The sequence below is a fragment of the Paroedura picta genome, chromosome 11, assembly GCF_049243985.1.
Source record: "Paroedura picta isolate Pp20150507F chromosome 11, Ppicta_v3.0, whole genome shotgun sequence".
Classification (NCBI taxonomy): domain Eukaryota; kingdom Metazoa; phylum Chordata; class Lepidosauria; order Squamata; family Gekkonidae; genus Paroedura; species Paroedura picta.
In genome coordinates, this window is record NC_135379.1 from 21,791,985 (window position 1) to 21,815,448 (window position 23,464).

Genomic DNA, 23,464 nt, shown 5'->3' on the forward strand with positions numbered 1-23,464 from the left:
TATGGTTGGGCTGGCCCTGCCTAGGATAATTATAGTGGTAGGGATGAAAAGTATAAACTTCCATATGTGGATTAAACATTTTCCATATATATAATACTGAAAACTTACTGTTTATTTACAGAACTCCTTTGGCTATAAATCATAGTGCGTTTTTAATATTATATCTATCCTTCTCAAAATCTTTTAGACTATTAAAATTGCTGTCAAGTATACTCTCTCCATCAACAGATTTATATAATATACTTCAAAAGTCTTCAGAAATTGCATAAATGTTAACTGTCAGATTCCCATTTAGCATTATAAATCTCCCATTTTTAGCTTCTCGTAAAAACGAGTGTTTGGATTTAAACAAATAGCCCCCCCCCCCTATGATGATGCATAAACATCTCTTATTTCTAATGAAGTTAAACACCAAGCAGTAAGAGTTCTTTAAAACCCTGAATATTTATTCATAATAACTGGCTGGCTGATTGATTTGCTCAGTATTTATATGATTGACTGCTGAGTGGTGTGCAGGGGCAACAGATGTGTGAGTGAGGAGGGAAATTAGAGCTCCCATCAGGCTGTGTTAGAACATGCAGTCACAAAAACACTGCCAACCGCACTGGATTGTATTGCCTGACTACACAAAAAGTGACTCAACAAACAGATTCAGAATGTTTGAGATTAAGCTGAATTGTTGACTAGGGAACAGAATGCGAGCCAACGCATCCCACCTGCTATTGCGCCAAGGAAATTCAGCAAATATCATGACCATTCTCAGCAAATCACTGCATAATGAATGTTCTGAATTAGTGCTGATCATGGATGCTTTAGGCTGATCCTGCATTGAGCAGGGGGTGGGACTAAATGGCCAACTCCATCATTCTATGATTGTTGGGGAAAAGTCTCCTTTTACTTACTGGCAATATGAGGAACCCTTCCTCAAGGTAGGAAGTCTGGGCAGGAATATAAGTTAATGTCTGTGGATTCACCACAACATCTAGATATGTCCCTGAATCCATAAAACAAAAGCCTTATGAAATTCTATCGTGTTTTTAAGGACTAGCACCTTCAGTTATTATGTCTATGTCCCTAGTCCAGATCTAGAGCACCTTGTACACAAATAGAAGGAACCATTTGAACCCAGGGGAAGGGTGCCACCAGTTTCTATCTCTATCCCACCCACAACCAGTCCACTGTGTTGTGTGCTATTCTAAAGGACTCCTTAAATGTGAGGGAGTGGCTTTTGGGGGAGTGTAAAGACATGAATAGGAATACGAACAGGAAACTTCTGCCCATATAGAAAATACCACATAGGTTTCTTTCCATCCAACTCAAAGTATTCTTCTTTTGTATTTAGAAAAGACAATTATTTTTTAAAGTTTTTAAATGTATGTATGAACTGAAATCTCAGCTTTTTCTTGTGAAGTGGCCTCGCAGATACATATAAAAATATGTAAAGTGCCACCATGATCATAAAACAAGTAACTCCAAAATAAAACCAGTGCATCAAACTATGAGCCAGTGTGGTGTTGTGGTTAAGAACTCCACTCATGACCATGGAAACTCACTGGGTGACCTCTAACCAATCACACACTCTCAACTAAACCTACTTCACAGAGTTGTTGTGAAGATAAAATGGAGGAAAAGAGAATGATGTAAGTCACTTTGTGTCCCCCCATTGGGGAGAAAGGCAGGATATAAATGAAATAAATAAATTAGATGGAACACCTTGCCAAAGCAAAGCACTTGCAGAATCATTATGAGCCATCATAAGAATAATTAAGAAACACATAACATTTAGGGAGTGGGAGTCAGCATAAAATACCTCAGAAACTGGTTATGTTTTTGCTTGATATGTAAACTTCAGGCTGAAGATGAGGTAAATTGCTTGAGAAAGAAATTCCTTAAAAAGCACCAACACTAAAAAAAAGCCCTGGCTCTTACACTTACTCACCCAGTTTCTGCATGTCAAAGCATACAATCATGGCCTCAGAAGTTGCTCTGAAGTGGTAGGGAAGCTGCTATGGGAGAGTAGCTGGTGCTCCAAGTGCTTGTGGACTTTATTTGCAACTAGGGACAAAGCCCATTGCATTCAGGAATACAACAGGCACTAGATTCGGTGGTGGTGGTGATGGAAGAACTCTGTAGATGGCCTTTCCCTCCCCAAAGGACCTGGAACGGCTGCAGGTTGGAGGCCCCCAGGGCAGGGAACTCAACGGCAGGAGCAGCTCTCACCCAGCAGGAATCTGCAGCCCCTGAGCCTCGGAGGGAAGTGGAAAGAGGAGAGGATGAGTGGCACTTAAGCCATGAGACACACTTCTCCTCCTAGGCCTTACCAGAAATATTAAGTGGAACAGATAATCATCAGTACTTGTTGAAAAGCTCTGTCTCTCCTAACTCAGCAGAATTCAGTGTCATCAGTGTACTAAAAGCAGGTCACGCCAAAGATCCCACAAAATAGACCACAAACGGAGATCTTCAGAAACCATTTAAATTCCATTTAGGATAATACAATATTATTCTTTTTATAGCTGCACATTAAACAAGCCTTTGGCTTTCTTCTCAGATTTTGGTATGCTGTCGAGAACAATTATGTTTTCATGTTTATATGTAACAGATAGTTCATTGTGGCTTCTGGCTGCTTGTTGTGTGGGGGAACGGCCCCAGTGAAATAAAGGACTGTTTTGCCAAAGACTTAAGTGGCATTTGGGGTTTAACCTATCATATGTTGGTGCTTCTGTTATATCCTGTGTACATTTTTATAAATGTGTAAAAACCCAACAAACTATGATACTGCACAGTCCCATAGGCATCATGCTACGCACACACACGGATCTACAAATGGTAGTTATTCTGAACTTGAAATTAATCCTATGGTAATTTCAACTGCCTTTATGAGGCATTTCAACTAGTTTAACAGTACCCTCCTAAGAAGAGTTTGATCATTCTAATACCATTGAAGAAGGTAGGCATTTAAGGGTGTAACTCTACTTAGGATACCAAGATACTAGAAGAAGCTTAAAAACCTACATAGTTTTCAGGTTATAAGCTTTTGAAAATCAAAGCTCCCTTCATCAAATGAAGCTTATAGCTTGAAAATCTTGTTGGTAGATACTGGTTGTGATCTTGGGGCATTTCCGCACATCAGTAAAAATAGCGTTACAGCAGCTGAATGGCAAAGCACTAATTTTTTTTCGCACTTCACATCCCCTCCTCACCATTTTGCTGTGTCACCTTTGTCTGCCACCTTTTCACGCATCTCACCCTCCACACATGCTGCTGGAAGTGGTGGAAGAGAGCAACGCGCCTTATACATGACTCACTTCCACCTGTCAATCAATTCAGGCAACCAATCTCCTTTCTCCAACAGTTTAAAAGTCCCACGATGCCTGCTAATTTTTTTAAAATCATACTTCTCCATTGCATTGCCTATTGATGGAATCATAGATGCATAGTGCTTTTTTAAAAACTCCTTATGGGATCACGAGTCCTTTGAGACATTTAAAAAACTAATATTGTTCTTGATTTGGAGCGGGGGAGGAAAACGTTTGAGAGGTATGCTTTGTGTTACAACTTTGAAAAAAAATACTTTTATTTCTGGCATCACCTGCATGCTTGTCTGCCTATTCATTGCTCCAGTAAGGTAGTCATTTAAACAAAGAAATTCCCATCCCCATGAACAAGGGAGAGGGAGGCGGGTGCAAGGGCAGGATGAGGCAGGTGACTTTAGCATGTTTGACACTCCATACCTTCCCTCTGCTGGTTGCCTGCTGAATGCTGTCCAGTAGCTCGTGCTAAATAGGTTGGTGAATCCACTTTATGCGATTCCCCAACTCATGCTTAAAAATGGAAGATGTAGCAAGTAGTTTGCTGCCCAGATGCTGGATGTGGATGACATCATGTGGAGTGGCCGGAATATAATGCCTACATTAGGTTAACATTTCACTATATTTATTGCATACAGAAAAGCTTTCAATAATGATGATAATGATAATAATTTATTTTAGCCTACCCTTCCAAACTGCTCAGGATGGGTGACAACAATAAAATCAACATATAGATTAAAATTAAAATTTAAAAAATTAAATTAAAATTAAAATTAAAAATTAAAAAATTAAAAATTAAAATAGATTAAAAAATACAGTTATACAAAGCAAGCTCCACTAAAATTTCCATACAGGAGAGTTCTCTAGCAGGGTGCCAATCTTCTGATTCTCCTCCTCTTCCTAACAGTGAGGCCAGTTGTTTTTGTGGGTATTATTGTGGCCTCAACCATAGGCCTGATGGAACAGCTCCATCTGACGAACCCAGCAGAACTGATTGAGGTTCTGCAGGGCCCAGATCTCTCCCAGGAGCTCATTCCACCACGCTGGGCCCAGGGGCAAAAAGGCCTTGGTCCTGACCAAGGCCAATTTCACCTCTTTTGGGCCAGGGACTGTGAGCAGATGTTGATCCGAAGATTGTAAATCTCTTGGGGGATTATAGGGGAAGAGGTGGTCCCACAGGTACACTGGTCCTAGACCATTTAGGGTTTTAAAGGTTAACACTGGCACCTTGAGCCTGTTTCAATCTCCCATCTGGAGCCAAAGCAGCTGAACAAGCACTGGTGTTATATATGCTTCCCACTGAATCCCTGTCAAGACTCATGCAGCTGTGTTATGAACTAGTTGAAGTTTCCAGAGCAGACTTGAAGACAGCCCTGGATAGAGAGAGTTGCAGAAGTCTATCGAGAGGTGACCATAGGGTTTTCTTCGCAAGAGATATTCAGAGGTGGTTTGCCATTACCTGCTTCTGCATAGCAACCCTGAACTTCCTTGATGATCTCTTAACCAAGTACCAACCAGGACCAACTCTGCTTAGCTTCCAAGACCTGATGAGTACTTGGACCATCCAGATCAGGGCCTTTAAGGAAATACTGGACTTGAATCTTTCTCTTCAACTGCACACCAGTACAGATAATCACCTGGAACTATCTGCTTAGGATGGCAATTAAATTTACTGGTCATAACAGTTACTGCCTTCCCAAAGTCAGTTAGCAAGAAACTGAGGTAGCCAACCTTCTGCATAGTTAAACCTTGTTTTAAATGGGTCTGAGGAAGTGTGCTTGCACTCAAAAGCTCACGCCTTGAATAAATCTTTGTTGGTCTTAAAGGTGTCACTGGGCTCTGATTTTGCCCCTGCCCCTGCCCCTGCCCCTGCCCCTGCCCACCCCACTTGATCCGGCTGTGAGCTGTAGCCCAAAGCCACCTTAAGCTGCCTGGCCGGGGGCCGGGGGAGGGGACCCTTTCAAGGCCCGTTCTTAGGAACGGGCTTTGAAGCCTGTATAATATAATTAACACTAATAAATGGGGTCGAACTGTTCAGATATTTTTTAGACTTTGAGAGAAAGTCCTTTGAGCTCTTCAAATTCTGTACTGGTCATTTAATATATATCCTGAAGAGAAAGTATTTGTTTTACGGCTCCACACCAAGTATCTTGTGTATCACAAGACCTTACAGTCTCTCAGCTTGGAAGCTGGCCATCCACAGTATCCTTTCTGCTACCAAAGCGGGGGGACCAACTCATTCTGGAAACTTGAACATACACACACACATATATCCTCTTTTAATCCTAGAAATCATAGTGCTACTTTCTGGGGTCCTGGCAGCTTGAATCATGTCTTGAACAGCATCAGAGAAATGCCAGAGCAGAGTCCTCGGACTGCTGTGATGAAGTAATAATCATGCAACTAAGCCTAATGATAGAAGTTCAGCTGATTTTTTATTTCAACCTGTGATCTTTCTCTAGAGGGCTATCACTTAGCATTTTCTGTCTCCTATAGCACAAATCTTGGCTGTGGAGGATGTGAGTACCGAATCCAATAGCCGTCAAGGCCTTTGATCTTTAAAACATCAAGATGGTTCTCTTTTATAATCAGAATCAAGAGAGGGATGAGAGTCTGCTGTCTTATCCTAAGGGGATGAGGTATAAATCCTGTCGCAGGAAAAGGACCTTTATGTTGCCTTCCCTTATATTTCTGTGCACGTTTATTATATATCTTGAGGTGCATTTTTAAAAGTGTTTGTATCGCAGTGGCCATTTAGCTGAAAACTGGCAAACCTTAATAGTCTGAATTGCAGTTTTAATAGTCAGAATTGCAGTTTTTAAAACACTGCTTACAAAAAGAACAAATGCGTTATTCTTCTTAATTAAAGGACATGCTGCTGAAAATTTTATTAACTTGTAAACTGCTCCACACTAGATAAAATATTTAGAGATGGTACCAGAGAGGAAAATAAGAGATTAATAAATTAATATCGTGCTTAAAAATGCCATTAGATCTAATTCTGAATGGTACCACAGAGGATATGATCAATAGATCCACAGAAATGGGGTAGATGGGAGAGGAAGTCCAGGATTTACAGAAAAATCTGAAATCTAAACAAACAAAAATATTGGGGGATTAAAACGCCTCCCAAGAATAGTATGCCTTCTATAGTAAAGAATTCCCACTGAACTGTTAGTGGCCATTTTGGAGATTGCTAGGCAACCACATTGCTGAGCCCTGGTTTCTATAAACCAAAGCCATGGGTGGGAGAGTACTTGGACATGCAAAAGACCTTTACCACCTCCTGTCATGTCCCCTGAGGGAGGAGGACTTGTTGGGCACAGGACCTGTGGCAGCCACTGGAAACTCACTACCCACTCAACTGGGCTTGACTGCCAGAACCATTCTACTGGGCCTGGCCTGGCTGCACCAGCAATCATTCTTGGTCTCATCTGGCTGCCAGCACCATGCAACTGGACCTGATCCAACTGCTGTAGCTGGCACTACACAATTCAGCCAGACTTGGCCTGGAGCAGGTGAAGAGTGAAAGCTGAAGACAGGGAGGTTGTTATGTAGGAAGGAGAGAAGGAAGTAGGAAAGGGCTAGAAGCTATGGGGACTCTCAGGGAAGGGAACGAGAAACAGTGAGGGAGGGGAAAATGAGATGCCCTCACCCAAGTCCTTGTAGGTCCCCTGCTTGTCATGCTTATAATTCCATGATTACTTATAAACAGGAAATAATGCACATCCATGTAAAGCCAGCTTGGTGTAGTGGTTAGGAGTGCGGACTTCTAATCTGGCATGCCGGGTTCGATTCTGCACTCCCCCACATGCAGCCAGCTGGGTGACCTTGGGCTTGCCACGGCACTGATGAAGCTGTTCTGACCGAGCAGTGATATCAGGGCTCTCTCAGCCTCACTTCCCTCACAGGGTATCTGTTGCGGGGAGAGGAAAGGGAAGGCGACTGTAAGCCGCTTTGAGCCTCCTTCAGGTAGGGAAAAGCGGCATATAAGAATCAACTCTTCTTCTTCTTCTTCTAAAATATACATAGGCATGGGTCAGGGATTTTAAAACACCTACTTGTTTTGTTTGTCATATTCTCCCATCATGAACAGGGAGAATCGATTGTTCAGTTATCAATTTGACTGTTCATGGACCCATTCATGGCTGTTTGGCACATTGCTTCACGATATTCCTTTATAATCATGCAGTACAGGACAACTGGCTTTTCACACATGCGTGTTCCTCAGATAGCCCAATTTAGTTCTATTACTCCTGGCACTGTGTGTCCCCTATAAGGGCTCTGCTCAGTAGGCAGTTGTTTACACACTGTGTTTTGATAGAATCCTGTTTGGTGTTTGCTTAAGTTAGCCTTTCTCAATTTTCACTGTTTTCAGGCTTCTAGAAACCCCAGAAGTGGCACAATTGTGCAGAATATGGTTGGAATCCATCCCCTTCCTACCCCCTCAAGTCCATAATTGGCCATTTTGGGAGGGGTGGGTGGCTTGACAAGACCATATATGGTCATATCACCTGATAAATGTTTAACAAATTAAAAAATATATTCAAAAACTAATTCACTCCTACCTATCTGGGAAACCCTTCCAGGGCTGTCAAGAAACCCCAAGTTTCAGGAAACCCTGACTGAGAAAGCCTGCTCTGAGTAGTCCCTTGTGATGCTTATGGCTGCTGACCAGTTTGAACCAGTAACATCTTTGTACCCATGAACTTCACTTGATGATATAAGTTAGGCAGGCATTTTTGCCTGTTCAGCATGAACTAATTGGGATGGGTGGTTTGCTCATGTCTAATTGACACCTTGAAACATGGTAAGTTTGACTGTTGAACATATCTGTGGAGAGTTTCATAGCATCTTTAGTTTAGATCTGATATCTCCCTCTGCTAAGTGAGGAATGATCTGTTGGAGAAAGGCTCTTGCAGTGAGAGGAAGGAGTTCCTCCAGAGGACTCTTCCTTTAGAAGAATCTTCACCTCCTGGAAGGGGACCTTTGAGTCCTGCACTCAGATCTTTCACTTTCCATTAGCAGTGCTGGAAATCAGCATGCTTTCCTTCTCCTGTATGTTTGTATATATAGCCACTTTTCTCCCAAACATCTCAGGGCTCAAGGCTGGTAACAGCAATATAAAAACAATAGAAAATCTATTTGATAAGAAATATTAAAGCAACAAATATAAAATGCATTGAAATTTAAACATTCAGCCTGAAAATACTACCAGAATAATCCCCTTTTGCCCATGTTCAGGCTCCCTCTGAATTCAGGGACAATCGTGGCCCCCTGGGCTTTCCTGGGGATCTGGACTTGGGGTAAGAAGAGCTGGCAGACAGATATATGTGAGTGCTGCTGCTGCTGACCCTCAGCAGATGTTCTTAATACCAACAGGCAGCAGGATCACCAGCCAGGTATAAGGGCCTTAGCAAGGAGACATGTTGTCTGGATTGGGCAGCCAACATGGCCAGCTGAGGAGCATCTGCCCTCATACTAGGCTGGCTGCAATAACAGCCTGGCCTGGAGGGAAGCCACATCCTCCCTTTATCTTCTGCAGGACTTAGAGGCAAGGGAAAGTACAAGAATGGGAGGCTAGCCCAATAAGGGCTAAGGACAGAAGCTTGGAAGGACTGGTAACTGATCGCTTCAACAGCCCAGAGCCAGGAGGGAGAATTGGGCAGAGTGGAGGGCTGCTCACATGGTTTTGACCCCTTTTCCTTTTTTGGCTGAGGCCTGTTGAGGAGCCCATGGAAGTGAAGGCTCTGGATGCTGTGCTAACTTCTGACAGTCCTGATGAGACCACAGTTCTTCACAGCCACAACAAAGGCATCGTGGCCTGTGTCTTCGGGCTTTTTAAGATTACTTCAGACATGCAACCAAAGCCGAATCTCTAAATAAAAGCATTTTAGCTCTTTGTAAGTGGAACCAAAAACACTCTCAGTGTTAAGAGAGAGCTCCAGACTTCATCTCTGTTAAATATATTTTTATTCTCTTCCAAGTTCAGTTTTGCAATAAGCATTAGTCAGAAATGTTTCCTGAAATCTGAACACAAGGTTTATTTTATTCCGAAGACTTATGTATTTTCTTCTTCAGAATGGTAAATATAGAAGTTATTGAATATCTTCTGCACATTCTAGGAATATACATTAGTATATTTTAAAATAGTACTTTAGAAGGAAGAAAACTATTCAGTCCTACTAATACTGCTGCGACTTCCATAGGAAAATGTCCTGGGTTTCCTGAAGACTTTGATTCATCTGGAAGTATTTAAATGCCTGCCTGCTTCTTAATATTGCCTATGTGCTTTATAAGCTCCCCCTAGGGAATTGACAGAGGAAGAAAAGCAACAGATTCTCCACTCGGAAGAATTCCTTATATTTTTTGACCGAACAATACGAGTGATTGAGAGAGCTCTAGCTGAAGATTCAGACATTTTCTTTGACTACAGTGGCCGAGATGTCGACGAGAAAGATGGGTTAGTTGTCCTCTTCTTACTTTTGCTTTTGTAAGAAACCCCCCAAATTAGCATTTGTAAACAAAAGGAGCCTCTTGTGGCGCAGAGTGGTAAAGCAGCCGCCTGAAAGCTTTGCCCATGAGGTTGGGAGTTCGATCCCAGCAGCCGGCTCAAGGTTGACTCAGCCTTCCATCCTTCCGAGGTCGGTAAAATGAGTACCCAGCTTGCTTGCTGGGGGGTAAACGGTCATGACTGGGGAAGGCACTGGCAAACCACCCCGTATTGAGTCTGCCATGAAAACGCTAGAGGGCGTCACCCCAAGGGTCAGACATGACTCGGTGCTTGCACAGGGGATACCTTTACCTTTACCTTTAAACAAAAGGATCCAACACCCTTTGTATACATGTTCAAGAACGATACATTAGTAGACGCGCCATCTTCTGCTGTAGGGCACCTCTGTTCAACGGGATTCAACTTGGTTTTCTCCGAAGCAGAGTCATTGTTTCAAATGTGGTAGCAAGTCCTGACTAGTTAGTCAGCTTAATTGCATTCTCTTGACAGTATGTACCCTGCGGTTTTAATAAGTCATGAAAGTCGTCAGCGAAGAGATAAACCAAACAAGCTCAGGAAGTAGATTGGCAAAGAACAACAGTGCCCATGACATTTGAAATCAAAATCTGTATACCTCCACGAGGATGGGATTCAAATTAACTGTTCCTCCAACCAATCAGAACTGTTTTGTTCCACCACCTCACTGCAGCACATGGATTTCTACAAAAAGCTGTTCTTGAAGGATTGGGGGGGAGAGTTTCCCGAAGAATGACATGAGGGAGATTAGCAGTGGTAAAATGGTAAAAATTGCCAATTTGGCATGGTTCTAACCTATATTTTTGTATTGTTTGCACCTTCAAGATCACCTACTGTCTACAAGAGGAGTATATAACCTCCTCATAATCTTCCTCCTGGAAGTTCCCCTTCTTTGCTAATTGGTGAAGTTTATTCAGTTTCTGGAGCAGGACAGTTTTCAGGCGGATTTGAATCCATGTGTTTTTTTTATAATTAAGCACTAGCTTAGACATGGAAGGCACATTATTTTCTAACAGGATAATTAGATCCGCATTGGTTTTTATTTTGGGCTTCTCTTCTGGCTCCCAAGAGAGGTCCTCCCCTCCCAAGTTCCTCTCCACTGTTGTCTGTTGGATTTAAAATTTGGGGGGGGGGGGGAGAGGAGGAAAGAAGCATTTTTTATTTTACAGCTGCACTTGAGATCTAGTCTGTGTCTGTATTAGAATAAGGTGGCCAAGTGCTAAGGTAGAAGAATTCTAATACAGGCACAGACCAGAACAGGGGAAAGAAGTGCTCCAAAATCTCCACAACAATTTTGAATGCAAATGATTGCTAGTTTAAGAGATCAAATATGCGTTTTGAGTGCAAATAAATTATAATCTGTTCAAATCCATTTAGAGATATTCAAGCTGGGGCCAACTTGTCCTTTAACCGCCAGTTCTATGATGAACACTGGTCAAAACATCGGGTTGTCACTTGTATGGATTGGTCTCTTCAGGTAAGTTAGAGGAGTACAAACTTCAGGTATTCTGGTCATCACATAACAAATCTTTGCAGTTATTTCCACATGACCAAGTAGGTTTGGTCTTGTGCAGAACTGGTTCTAGTTCCCTAAGCACCCTGAGCAAGGTTCAGCCATCCACTCCTGGGTCTATATCTCTGCCAGTCAAGTCCAAGGCAGTAGAGGGCTCCAATAACTTACTTTACTACTTATGCCTGTCAATGAGGTGAGTCCTTCCAGTGCTTCAGGACCCTCCTCATTGTGCCTTCCAAAGCAGTCCCTTGTGTGGTTTGGCCAAAGAACCACCCATGAACTTGTGTTTCCTGAACAGCACCTCTGTGTCCTCACCCCCTAGCACTGTATGGAAATAGGATTAAAAACTACATACAAAAATATCATTTAAAACATTTACAGCAACCTATAAAATGCTGCAAGTACAGTTCCCAAGAATAACATTAATGGTTATACCTATCTGCAGGTAGTGTGTAAGTCATAAAATTGAAGCCACGAAGTAAAGGACCTTTACCTTTGGCTAACACATACTGAGAATTTAACTTCAGCCCAGGACAGAATAGTGGTTCTTAGCCACTATAATTTCTGACCGTGAGCTCCACTACCTTAATTATAAATGTATGTTGGCCTTAATTATAAAATATATATGTTGAAAATGATCATGAGTTTATTGTTTATTGACCACCGGAGGAGACCCTCTGGGTTGAAACATGTTTGGTCATTGGTCATGGCATGTGTAATCATTAATGTTATTCTTGGTAATTGTATGTTCAACATTTTTTAGATTGCCATCAATGTAAATTTATGTTTTTGATGATATTTTTGTTTGTAGTTTTTAATTCTATTTATGTGCACTATAAATAAATAATTGGTTGTTATTTCAGTTGTCTGCTTGCTTAACATTTGGGTTCCAAGCTTGACTTTTTTGGAAGTTTGTGATATGACAGGAAAATCAGCTGTTCACACAAAAAAACAACACATACAAAATATGAATGGGCCTTCCCAAGCAGCTGTGTAGCCTTTATCAATACCATAAGGCTTGATAGTTGGTGAGAACTTGAATGCGATATTATGGCTCAGTTTCCATGTAACCATGACCTGATTCGAACGGCCTAGGTACTAATTGTACAAGTTGCTCGAGGGAGGTAATGCTGCCTTCGAAGGACTGTATTCATGGCATAGATTTTATAGAGAAAATTCTACATCCATGTGCTTTAATTGAATCCATTTTGCAACAGGTATGCGCTGGCATGTGGGTGGCCAGTAAGTCTATATGGATTTCCAGTGAAATGAGAAACAAGCCTGAGGAAACACTTATCTTAGGTTATTCGCTTGTTCCAAGGGCTGGAAATTACACGAATGCTTATCTGATAGCTTTTTAACAAGCAGCATTTACTGTATTCCCAGGACAGCGAGATAAAGCCAAGTTGGAAGGCAACTGCCAAAATGTAATTGTTCACCCCCTCAGGCTTGCAAACATGTTCTGTCTCCACTGCTTTGTTCTGGGGTGGCCCTGTCTCACCTCCTCTTCCTCTGAACTCCTATCTACCTTGGATGTACACCTTAACAACCCGCAGTGTCACTCTGCATTATTATGAAGAGAATTCTTTGAACTCTGGACTCTTTTTTTTTTTGCACATACAATGCATAATGTAGATGATAGTCTAGCAAAGTAACCATGCACAATAGAAAACAGTGTCATTTGTGACACTCTGCCTTACATGGTATATTGTTTGCCTAAGACTGTAATTCCCACAGTTAAGAAACACAGTATAATTGAATTAACGGAGGTATTTTTGGGGTCTGCATCCAAAAGATATTGATGGAACATATGGGGTAGGATTATGCTGCTCAGTTGGGTCTGATTGGCAGGGGCAATACCGGTGGTCAGAACAAATCTGACATATACCAGAATTTTTTCCCACTCAGACACTATCCTTTCTTTACACACACACACTTAAATTATACCCATTATCTTTCTCTATTTCTTTTGAAATTATTTACCTGTCTCAGCATTGAGCAACGTGTCTAGCCCTGCACATTCTAATTTCACTGCCTCTTTTTCACTTTTCAGTATCCCGAGTTGATGGTTGCTTCCTATAACAACAATGAAGATGCCCCGCATGAACCAGATGGGGTCGCCTTGGTTTGGAACATGAAATTTAAGAAAACTACCCCTGAATATGTCTTTCATTGTCAGGTAAGAGATTGGGAGTAGTTTCCTTCAAGCCAGATGTTCCAAAGACTTCTGTGCATCACAGTGGCCCACCATTTGGAAGGAGTTGGAGTTAAAAATAGACCCTTTTGGAAAGCGTATTAGGAAGCCCGCTCATGTTTTTAGAATGCATAAAGTCTTCTAAAACAACAACATAGCCCAGTTGGAGACTGTGTGTCATTTTCTGTCTATTTTAAACAATCCTCAAGAGAGTTTGTTTATAAAAACCTCACACTTATGAAGTAAGTGTGGTGTACCACTTCCTTCTCCAGCTGGCAGCGTGTGCTTTCCCACCCACGTAAATTTCCTTGTGTCCTCTGCTCCAGAGCAACTTGAGCGCTGTTTAATATCTTTGCTCAGTGGTGTTGCCGCTTTATACCACATCAGCGCAATTGGCGGGTGCAGCATCTTTGCTGACTGCACAGCAGAAATCACACACATCACTATACTCCCCAATTAGAGCTTGATTAGCACTTGTCCCAAAGAAGTCTCGTCGGCTTCATTCACTGATCTGACGTAGACTCCTGAGGTAAGAGATCCACAAGGCATGTCTGCGAAAGGAAGGCCGAGACCTGAACTAGCTCTTTCTGCTGCTTCAGACCAATACAGTTGCCCGCCTGAATCTATTTTTCAAAGATAAGTCCAGGAAAAAATGGTACAGTCCACACCTAGTACCAGGCCATGTCCCTCCTTACAGCTTGACTTCCAGTTTTGTGATGGAAGAAGACATGATAGCTCATTAACAAGGTACCGTTTTCCATGGCATCTTTACGTAGCCCACCCCTTGAATATATAGGCGGGAGACCTTTCTTTCAATGGGTATGCTCAGGTGGAGTGTCATCTTACCTAACTCATGAAAGGACATATGACTAATTGTAGCAGCCCATGCAGGCATCTGACTAAATGCCAGCTTGCAGCTTGAGACATCACAGTGAGGTATCACGGGATCCTGTGCTGTTTTTGATGCACGTGTAGAAATTTCTGAAGCAAGGAAGGATCTTTTGCTGTTCCTGGTTTTGAAATGAAATGTAAGACTGCTGTGAAACACATTTGACAGCATGTTCATCGGGGGGCTTTCTTGTGCTCTTTGTTCACATCAGTACAAAAATTAATGCACATGTAACAGGACCATTCAGAAATGCTACAACTTTGCGTATTTTATGTAAGATTAGCCCAGATTTTGCTACCATGTGGAAAGGGTTTGCTCTGCATGGATTGTACATAGTATGTGCCATGTATTAAGTGGAGTTGGTGGGGTCAAAATGCAAATGACTACAGGGACTGAACAATGCATGGGGCCATGGCCAGCAAGAGTCACCCCCCCACCCCCACCCCACTTTTTATAATGTCCAAAATGAGGAGTTGCACACCTACCCTGTTGGGAGTGGCATGATGTACCCATGTTTTTGGGAGAGAGGTACAAGCTTTCATTTTATTTATTTATTCTTTAGATTTTTATCATGCCCATCCCACCAAAGTGGACTCAAGGTAGCTTACAAAGGATTAAAAACAAATACAAATATTATAAAAAGTAACACTCAATTTCCACCCAACTTCCAAAGTATGATGACCACCTAAAAGAGGGGAAACACCTGAAATAGTTAGTAAGGCCTACCAAGGGAAGAACCCACCTCCATCAAATGCCCAATGGAAGATGATCGTTTTCCAGGCCCTGAATTTCCATCAGGAGGGCATCTAGAGGGTTGGAGTCCGGACTGAAAATGCCCTGATCAACTACTAGAAATGGGAGATGGGTGGACTTTTTCAAGAGTTTGGTTCAATGCATTTCCATCAGCATTGCTTAGTGGAAGATTACAGCAGTCTGTGTCTTTGCCATTTAGGTGCAATTGAATCAATTGCTCATATTCTATTGCATTGTGATTTTTATAGGGATATCAGAAGTAGTCTAATTTTGCCCTTGTTATGTAGGTTCTCTAGATATACTGATGATCTTTTAGTTAACATCTTACTTGCAGATAAAAATAATTCTATTTCTTATACAGTGACGACTTTCTGTTATATTTCCAATAGAGTGTGGAACTCCTTGGTAGATGTTGAGTGACTTGGTTCTTAGAATGTTTTAATTTAATTATAACTGTAACTTTTATTTTTTTTTCTGATGCTGCTCAATGTCCACAGATAAATGAATACCCTGCCCTTTATTGATGATAATCAGGCCTGTTTTGGGCTGGGAATCTCCAGCAGGTTGGACTGCTGGGAGTTAATACTCTTCCTGGGGTATATGGGAGGATGCAATCTCACAGGTATTTGGGGTTCTTACAAAGAAGAATACAACCACAAAAACAAGATATTTACAAAAGCAGGATGTTCCCGTTCTCAAAATAACACTTCTTGACTATTCATATAAACCTTGGCGGGAGGAAGGAATCTGAGTGGGGGGAGGGAGGAGAATCTGGGTGTGCATCTATGAAAGGGGGGGGGAGGGACCAGGGAGGAGGTCAGGCGAGTAAGAGATCAGGGGGGGTGAGGGTAGCTCGGAATGGGAGGGAAGGAGTTAGTGCAGGGGTAGTCAAACTGCGGCCCTCCAGATGTCCATGGACTACAATTCCCAGAAGCCCTTGCCAGCGAATGCAAGTATGGGTATGTGCTGGTTTTCATACCTACCATAGGACTCAGCATTCTCATAATGACTTCTGATCAACACACGCTAAAATCATGAAATGTTTCAGACCTCGAACAACCAGAATCTGAGGATGCGCTAGATTTAATAATATATTTAAAGCTTGGGGCAGCAGAAAATCTTTTACCGATGTTTTAAAATATCCAGACAGATATTTTAAGTGATGTTCCCTTGTGGATTTCTAGCTAGAAACATGTTTGAACAGCGACAACGAAAGGGCTGGGCAATGCTGGGGGCTGGGGGAGGTGTCAGATGGAATTTCTTATTTCGGGTTGGTTCCTCATAACTTGTGTGATCAAAAGGCTTGATACTTTGGCAGGAAGACTTTCCCTTGGTTTTTTGAATAAAGGCTGAGTTCAGTGATTCAGATGGAAAAATATATTCAGTAAAAAACTCTAAACTCTAAACGTTTCATCTTACCTCAGAGCCTGGAAGGCCGGCACACTACGCTCAAGATTATTATGATGTCATTCTTGGGTTACTTTAGTAGAAACCAACTGTGTTATTATTTAGTCTCATTTTATATAGCTCTTAAAATCTGCAAAGGAAACGGTCCCTAACCTGCATCTCAGGCTCCTGGTGTTCGTAGTGCTCTTTATCAAACATGCCTTTCCCAAAAACAATAGCAATCCAATTATAACTCTTCAGATAAATGCAGGCATTTTTGCTTTATCTGGACAAACCCAAACAGAATCTCAGCCTGAAGGCTTTAACAGGCATGTGCTACTAGTTCTGTGCTTTCAGCTTGCAGTGATTTTTTTTTTAATAGGCTTACGTTTTTGTTGTGCAGGGACCTAATTGGGATTGGGACCACAGGATGTAGGGAGGAGGATTTTAAATGGCGAACAGGCAGAGGGCTCTTCTATTGACAAGTATTTCTTGTCAAGGAATTAATAGTTAATCTTCATGTAGGATGCCAGGCCTTTGAGTGTGGAGGGGCATCTCTGCCACTCCCTCTTGTTTTCTACCACCAGCCAGAACAGCAGTGGGTGGGGGGATGGCCTTTGGGCTGATGGTGTGACATTACTTTCGGCAGTTCCTAGAGGGGTGTGATGTCAGTTCTGGGGGGCATTTCCCACGGCTTAAAAATAGCACAATGGTTGCTGATTGAAAACGCTACTAATTTGCCATAACGCACGACGTCGTAAACAATCTGCAACAATCCTGAAACCGACCCGCAAAAAGCGCTTCGTTGTAGCGCTTCTAGGGGAATCCAGAAAACTGGATTCACCCTCCGGATAGCGATACACTCCTGCAACCAATCTGCAACAGTAGCGCTAAAGACCTGTGCGTTACCATTGTTGCGGGTTCTTCAAAGTCCCTCCTCCCGAGCCTGTCCTCCAAACTTCCGGCGAACTGTTCGCCATTTTTTTTTTCTCCGAGCGAGCGGGGATCTACGAGGCAACGGGACAGCGACTGGCTTTCAAGCACGATCACTTTCGGAAATTCTGCCCGGACACCACAAGAGTTTTTCACAAGCACAGTGGCACACACCGTCACGTTCCCAAAATTTGCCCAAAGCTTAAAACCCCGTCTACCATCGGCCAGTCCTAGCGGAGTCAACGTACAGGGAGCATTTTAAAAAATTTTCCTCTGAGCGTGCCAACGAACATTCGCCGCTCGCAGTCTCCTGCTTAGCTTAGAGGGGTTCAATAGACGTGATTCGTGGTGATTTCATGAGGGGCGGCTTATGTGTAGTGGGTCTTTGTGTGGTTCCCAGTGCGTGCTTGTGCTTGGGTGCGGACAACCCCTTCCATTGGCGGCTAGACCTCCGGCAAGCGGAGTTGCCGTCCCCCGTTCATTTTAAAAAATTTTCCTCTGAGCGTGCCAACGAACGGTCGCCGCTCGCAGTCTCCTGCTTAGCTTACAGGGGTTCAATAGACATGATTCGAGGTGATATCATGAGGGGCGGCTTATGTGTAGTGGGTCTTTGTGTGGTTCCCGGTGCGTGCTTGTGCTTGGGTGCGGACAACCCCTTCCATTGGCGGCTAGACCTCCGGCAAGCGGAGTCGCCGTCCCCCGTTCATTTTAAAAAACATTCCTCTGAGCGTGCCAACGAACGTACGCCAGTTACATGTCATGTTTGGTTGATTTATGCTGTGGCTGGTGAATATTATTGGGGAACTGCCGAGTACTGCCGCACTTGCTCTCGGTTGAACACCGGCATGCGTTTGTGTAATGGCGGACATTTTCCTAAAATGGCTCCCGCTGCATGTTCAAACTGCTCTTCTCGCGTGTAAACGAATACGCGCATGCGTTAAGTCAAACAACAAGGGCGCCAATCTGGCCATTAGGAGCAGATCCTGTTCCCGCGCGAGGAGTTTTGAACGTGACATGTGACCTGATGTGGCCAATGTGCGTGTCCCCTGCTGCCCTCCACCAATCAGGAGCCGGCTAGTCCCTTTGTCTTTGTGTGCGGGAAGGTATATGATCCGTTGCACCCTGCACCTCCCACCACCATTTTGCTCAGCTACTAGCAAAAGCAACATGGAATCGTCTTCTCAAGCCTCGTCCGTCCCTGCAACCGGCCGTGGCCCAACTTGGAGGGACGCGGAGATCAGGGACCTGATCGGGATTTTCTCGGAGGAGAAAATCCAGGACGCGTTCCAGTCCTCCCACAGGAATAGGGAGGTTTTTGAACAAGTGGCTATTAAGATGCGCGCCCTGGGCCACAACAGGACCGGCCTTGAATGCCGGTCGAAGACCAAGACAATGAGGGCAGAGTACATGAGAGCCGTGAACCATAACAAGGGTTCCGGCAACGAAAAGGTGACCTGCCCCTACTTCGAGGAGCAGCGCCAGCTGTACGGGGACGGGGAAGGATCCGGCAGGCCGAAGCGCGTCGGCCGGAGCCTTAAGGTGGTTCGGAAGCCGGCTGCCCCGGTCGAGGAACCACCCGCTGAGGAGGATCCCGGCGAGGGAACCTCCTCCAGCTTTCGCCCTCCACCCCCCGTCCAGCAACGAGCCGCGGAATCGGTAACGCTGGACCTGATCGCCATCGTTCCTGGGGAGCCAGAGGAGGCTCCTGAGCAAACGCCCCTTGCCTCCGGTAAGTGATTTTCTTTTTATTTTATATTTCCTTTTAAGCAAATGTGTGTTCTGACGTTTGGGCATCGTTTTCTCGTGTGTTCGTTGCAACGCATAATACGGTAGGCTGTGGAGTGCTTGCTGTGGTTACTATTTGAAACGGTTTTAATTTTATAATTTTATAATTTAATTTTTAAAAGATTTTAAAAGAAGGTAGGCTGTGGAGTGCTTGCTGTGGTTACTATTTGAAACGGTTTTAATTTTATAATTTAATTTTAATTTTTAAAAGATTTATTAAGATGGTTGGCTGTGGAGTGCTTGATGTGGTTAGTATTTGAAACGGTCATGTTTAACCAACAGCCCCAAAATATTTGCAGCATGCCTCGCCCATAGGCCTTCTGCAGTACTTTGGCTCACAACTTTGGGAGCTTGCTTTGTGGTTCATGGTGTATGCTTGCTCGTTTTTCACTATTTTCTGCTCTTGTCCACAGAGACACAGTTGCCAGGGACGGGGCCCCTAGAGTCTCCAGCAGCACCTGACGTGGATAGTGATTCGGGGGCATCAACTAACATTGGTAGGTATTAGTAAAAATAGGGGGGGGGCTGTTTTAACTGCTTTGTGCTTTTCTGTTTGTGCAGGGCAGCAGCACTGCTAAGAGAAAGAAGAGAGTCCCTCTGCGTTGCTGGTGTAGGCTTTGAAGCTGGCTTTGCCACCCTTTGGTCCTAGATCTGTTTTTTTTCCTTTTTTTGCAGATTTCATACCCGGAACACAGGAGGAGGAACAGCCTAGGGTGCTTGGACCTCCTGCCCGGCGCAGGCGGATACAGATTCAAGATGGTGAGCGTGCATGACCTGTTCCTTTCGAGCCATAGCTGCAGGACAATGTCGCTAGGCACTAACCATGTGCTCCCTTTTAATTGTTGAGAGTCCTGCTGTGAAAGTAGGCAAAAGTAAAAGCACACCATGGGCAAACAAACAATAGCCATGTGCTCGCCGGGGATTGTTTAAATTCTTGGCAGGAAAACACGGGGACAAAAAAGAACACCATGTCCACCATGGTGTGTTTTGACTTTTTGGATGTTACTAACAGTTTTGTTTCTCATTTTTTGCCAACAGAGGTTCTTTCAGATGAGGAGGAGGAACCACCCCTGGCTCCAGGCAGCCCAACACCTAGAGGTGCGCTCCCAGCAGAGGAGAGGCTTACGAGGGAACGCGGCAGGCTGAGGCGCGTCTCCGTCTTGACAAGCGTGGGAGAGAGGCTCCTTGAGCACTGCTATGAGGAGTCACGGCGTGCCGCGGCCGCTGACCAAGCCATGCTCACACTCATTGCCCAGGAGGGGAGAAAATTGAGGGCAGTCCTTAGAGAGACAAACCAAATCCTACGCGAAGGCGTGGAGGAGGTGCGTCTGATAAGGAGACTCATGGAGAGGGCTGTAGCGGTCATGGAAAGGGCCTACCCTCCACAAATCGCCCCCCCACCACCACCCACACCAACACCACCACTTCCAGCACCCACCCCACCGACTCCCTCTCAGAATGCCTCCACCCAAACAAGAAGGAGGACTATTCTCGGAAAGAGAAAAATAAAACCAGCAGACAAGTACTCCCCCTCCTAGTTTTGCCCACTTTTTCTATTTCATGTTATCTGTGTTTTGTTGTTTGTTGAATAAAGTTTATATTTTTGACTCTGTCTCTGTGTACCCTACTGTAGAATCTGCAAGGCTGAAAGCGGCCTCTCTAGTGATTGTGTATATTGTGGTACTGCTGTGTGGGTTGGAGGTTGGAGGGGTGTTAGTTCAAGGAGTTTTAGGAGTGTGGTGTGGGGTTAAATATGTGCGAGTTTAAGAAGTCACACTGGAGTCTTGTTATAAAATTTGCAATAACATTTTATTTTAAAAAACATTTTAACAGGGGAAAAACATTAGGGAATGAAACTTGGAGCCCCACCAGCACCACCACCCCCCACCCCCCTGGAAAACCAATTTTTTTTAACAAAAGTATACATTTAACAGGGGAAAAACATTGGGGAATGAAACTTGGAGCCCCCCCCCCCCAACCCCTACCCCAAAACACAAACAGGAAACAAAACTCAGGTCCCACCGCTCCCCTCCCCAGCCCCTTCCATCGCCCTAACTCTCCTGCACAGCCGTCCCACGGTCCCCCTAACTTTGCGCCGGAAGAGCTCTTCGTCCTCCTTCTTCTTAACTGTGGGGAGGGAGAAAAAGTACACATTAGTACCACACATATTTTCAAATTTCTTTAGTTTACATGCATACACTTTTAAGTGGCCTTAGCCACAGTGTGAGAAGAGTTGGGCAGTGGGGAACATAACCTACGCTCTTCCGCCTCCCTCTGTTGCCTGTGCTGCTCAATCTCCCCTTTCAGCTCCGCCACTTGAGCCTCCAGGGAAGTAACTCTGGCCTCCATGGCACGCAGCCTTGCCTCCACAGTTTCAGCTATAGAAATCAAACAAAGAATTTGATCACACTCCAAAAGGAAGCATCACATCAGGCTCCCATATGGCTCCGTGTGGGTACACACACATGGGTCTCCCTCACAGACATAAAACTCTCACCTGCAGCCTGTCCCGAGGTGGAAGGTCCCTCTTCCTCCCCCTCCTCACGCTCAGGTGCTGTTGCCAGCTTGGATGGTGATTGTGTGGCTGGGCAAAGAAAAAGACAAATCATAATTAAAAGCACACAAAACAGAGATGAAACACAGCTGGTGGACACACCACAGTTAGAGTCTAAGCGCATAACCAAAGTGGTTCTACAGTACTGGCTGGCTAAGTCTGAGGGGGTTGACAGCATCTAAATACTTTCTCGAATTTCATTGGGGACAGTAGGGGAAAGAGGCAGCTAGTCATTCCATGCATGTTTAAGGGCAAAACACAACGAGGGCAGCACTCACCCATATGCCTCCTCATGTCCAGGGGGGGCTTCCCAGCCTTCTCCCATATTTTCACCATCTGGTCGTGGAAGACCGTCCTCCCACTTGGCTGCGGGATCCCCCCCCACTGTTCCAGACTGTTTAGGAAGTCCAGCTTAAGGCGCTTGAATTTTGTCCGGACCTGCTCCCAGGTCCGGACATAGCCCCTCTCCCTCAGCTTTGAAGCCAACACCAGGTAGGCACCCTTGGTGTGGCAGTGGGTGCTGGCCATTAGGCGGCCAACACTTTTTGATTGTAGCACCAGCTCCAGAAGTGCCTCAGCCTCGGCGCGCTGCCAGAAGGAGCCCTTCCGTGGCTTCGGCATCTTCGGAATGACGGTTAGGGAACGAACGTGCGTTGCTCCGATCGACCACCCCGTTTTTTAAATGTATCAAAGCTGCCCACCAATAAAATTATTCCTTGGAACATAAGTGGATTGATCCTCCGGTTTGACAGGGGTCGCCAATACTTCCTGGCTACCCGCCTCCCCGAACTTTCCCCATTCAGCGCTTCCGTATTGTGTTTGTCAATTTCAGTGGGGAGTTAGCATTTAGGGCTGTCAAAGTGCTTTTGGACCAGAGAATCCCCGTTTTTTTGCTGGCAAAGTACACAAACCGCACAAGACAAGGTTAAACAAAGAACACAAAACTTTATTCAACAACAGAGTAGGAAAAACAATTAAACACGCCTCCTGTTTCTGTAGATGTGGGTGGCTATGGCGTCCCGAACCTTGCACCCCTCAGCATATATCCTTTTTCTCCTTGCTTCAGGGATGTCCTGTGTATCCTGAAGGACTACAGGTTCAGGTTCGTCCTCAGGGAAGGGGATGTTATGTCCCTTGTCCTCGCATATGTTGTGCAAAATCACACATGCGATTATCAGCGGAGTCACATTGTCAATATGTACATGGAGTCGTGACATTAAACAACGGAACCGTGACTTCAAACGTCCAAAGGCACGCTCCACTACATTCCTTGCCCGGGAGTGACTGAGGTTGTAGTGGCTCTGCACGTCCGTCCTTGGCCGCTTGTAGGGAGTCATGAGCCAGCGTCGTAATGGGTAGGCTCCGTCCCCGAGGACCAACGCCGGCACACGCACGCCCTCAATGGTGGCGGTGGGGTTTCCTGGAACAAAGACCCCTTCGTCCATGGCTTTCCTGAGGTTGGATTCCCTGAAAACAAGGGCATCATGCCTCCTGCCACTCCACCCCACCTCGGCATCGATAAACCGGCCGGAGAAGTCCACTGTTCCTTGCAGGAGAACAGAGCAAAAGTCCTTCCTGTTCCCGTACTCTTTTATGCTTCCCCCGGGGGCACGGATA

The 23,464-nt window shown here is 44.4% G+C and overlaps 2 protein-coding genes across 8 annotated transcripts in view; both read left to right on the forward strand.

Annotated features, from left to right (window-relative positions):
- Positions 1-23,464, forward strand: part of DYNC1I1 (dynein cytoplasmic 1 intermediate chain 1) — a 222,370-nt gene that overhangs the window by 112,982 nt on the left and 85,924 nt on the right. For all 7 annotated transcript variants that reach the window (XM_077303653.1, XM_077303652.1, XM_077303655.1 and 4 more), the window contains 3 exons: positions 9,612-9,774; positions 11,218-11,317; positions 13,407-13,532. In XM_077303653.1, the coding sequence (XP_077159768.1) occupies positions 9,612-9,774; positions 11,218-11,317; positions 13,407-13,532 (389 nt within the window). The remainder of the gene's footprint in view (positions 1-9,611; positions 9,775-11,217; positions 11,318-13,406; positions 13,533-23,464) is intronic.
- LOC143820775 (uncharacterized) lies at positions 16,169-20,834 on the forward strand. The gene is made up of 4 exons (XM_077304003.1): positions 16,169-19,237; positions 19,707-19,790; positions 19,969-20,052; positions 20,332-20,834. Exons 1-4 carry the CDS (start codon positions 18,616-18,618, stop codon positions 20,829-20,831), a joined length of 1,290 nt encoding a protein of 429 aa, XP_077160118.1. The 5' UTR covers positions 16,169-18,615; the 3' UTR covers positions 20,832-20,834.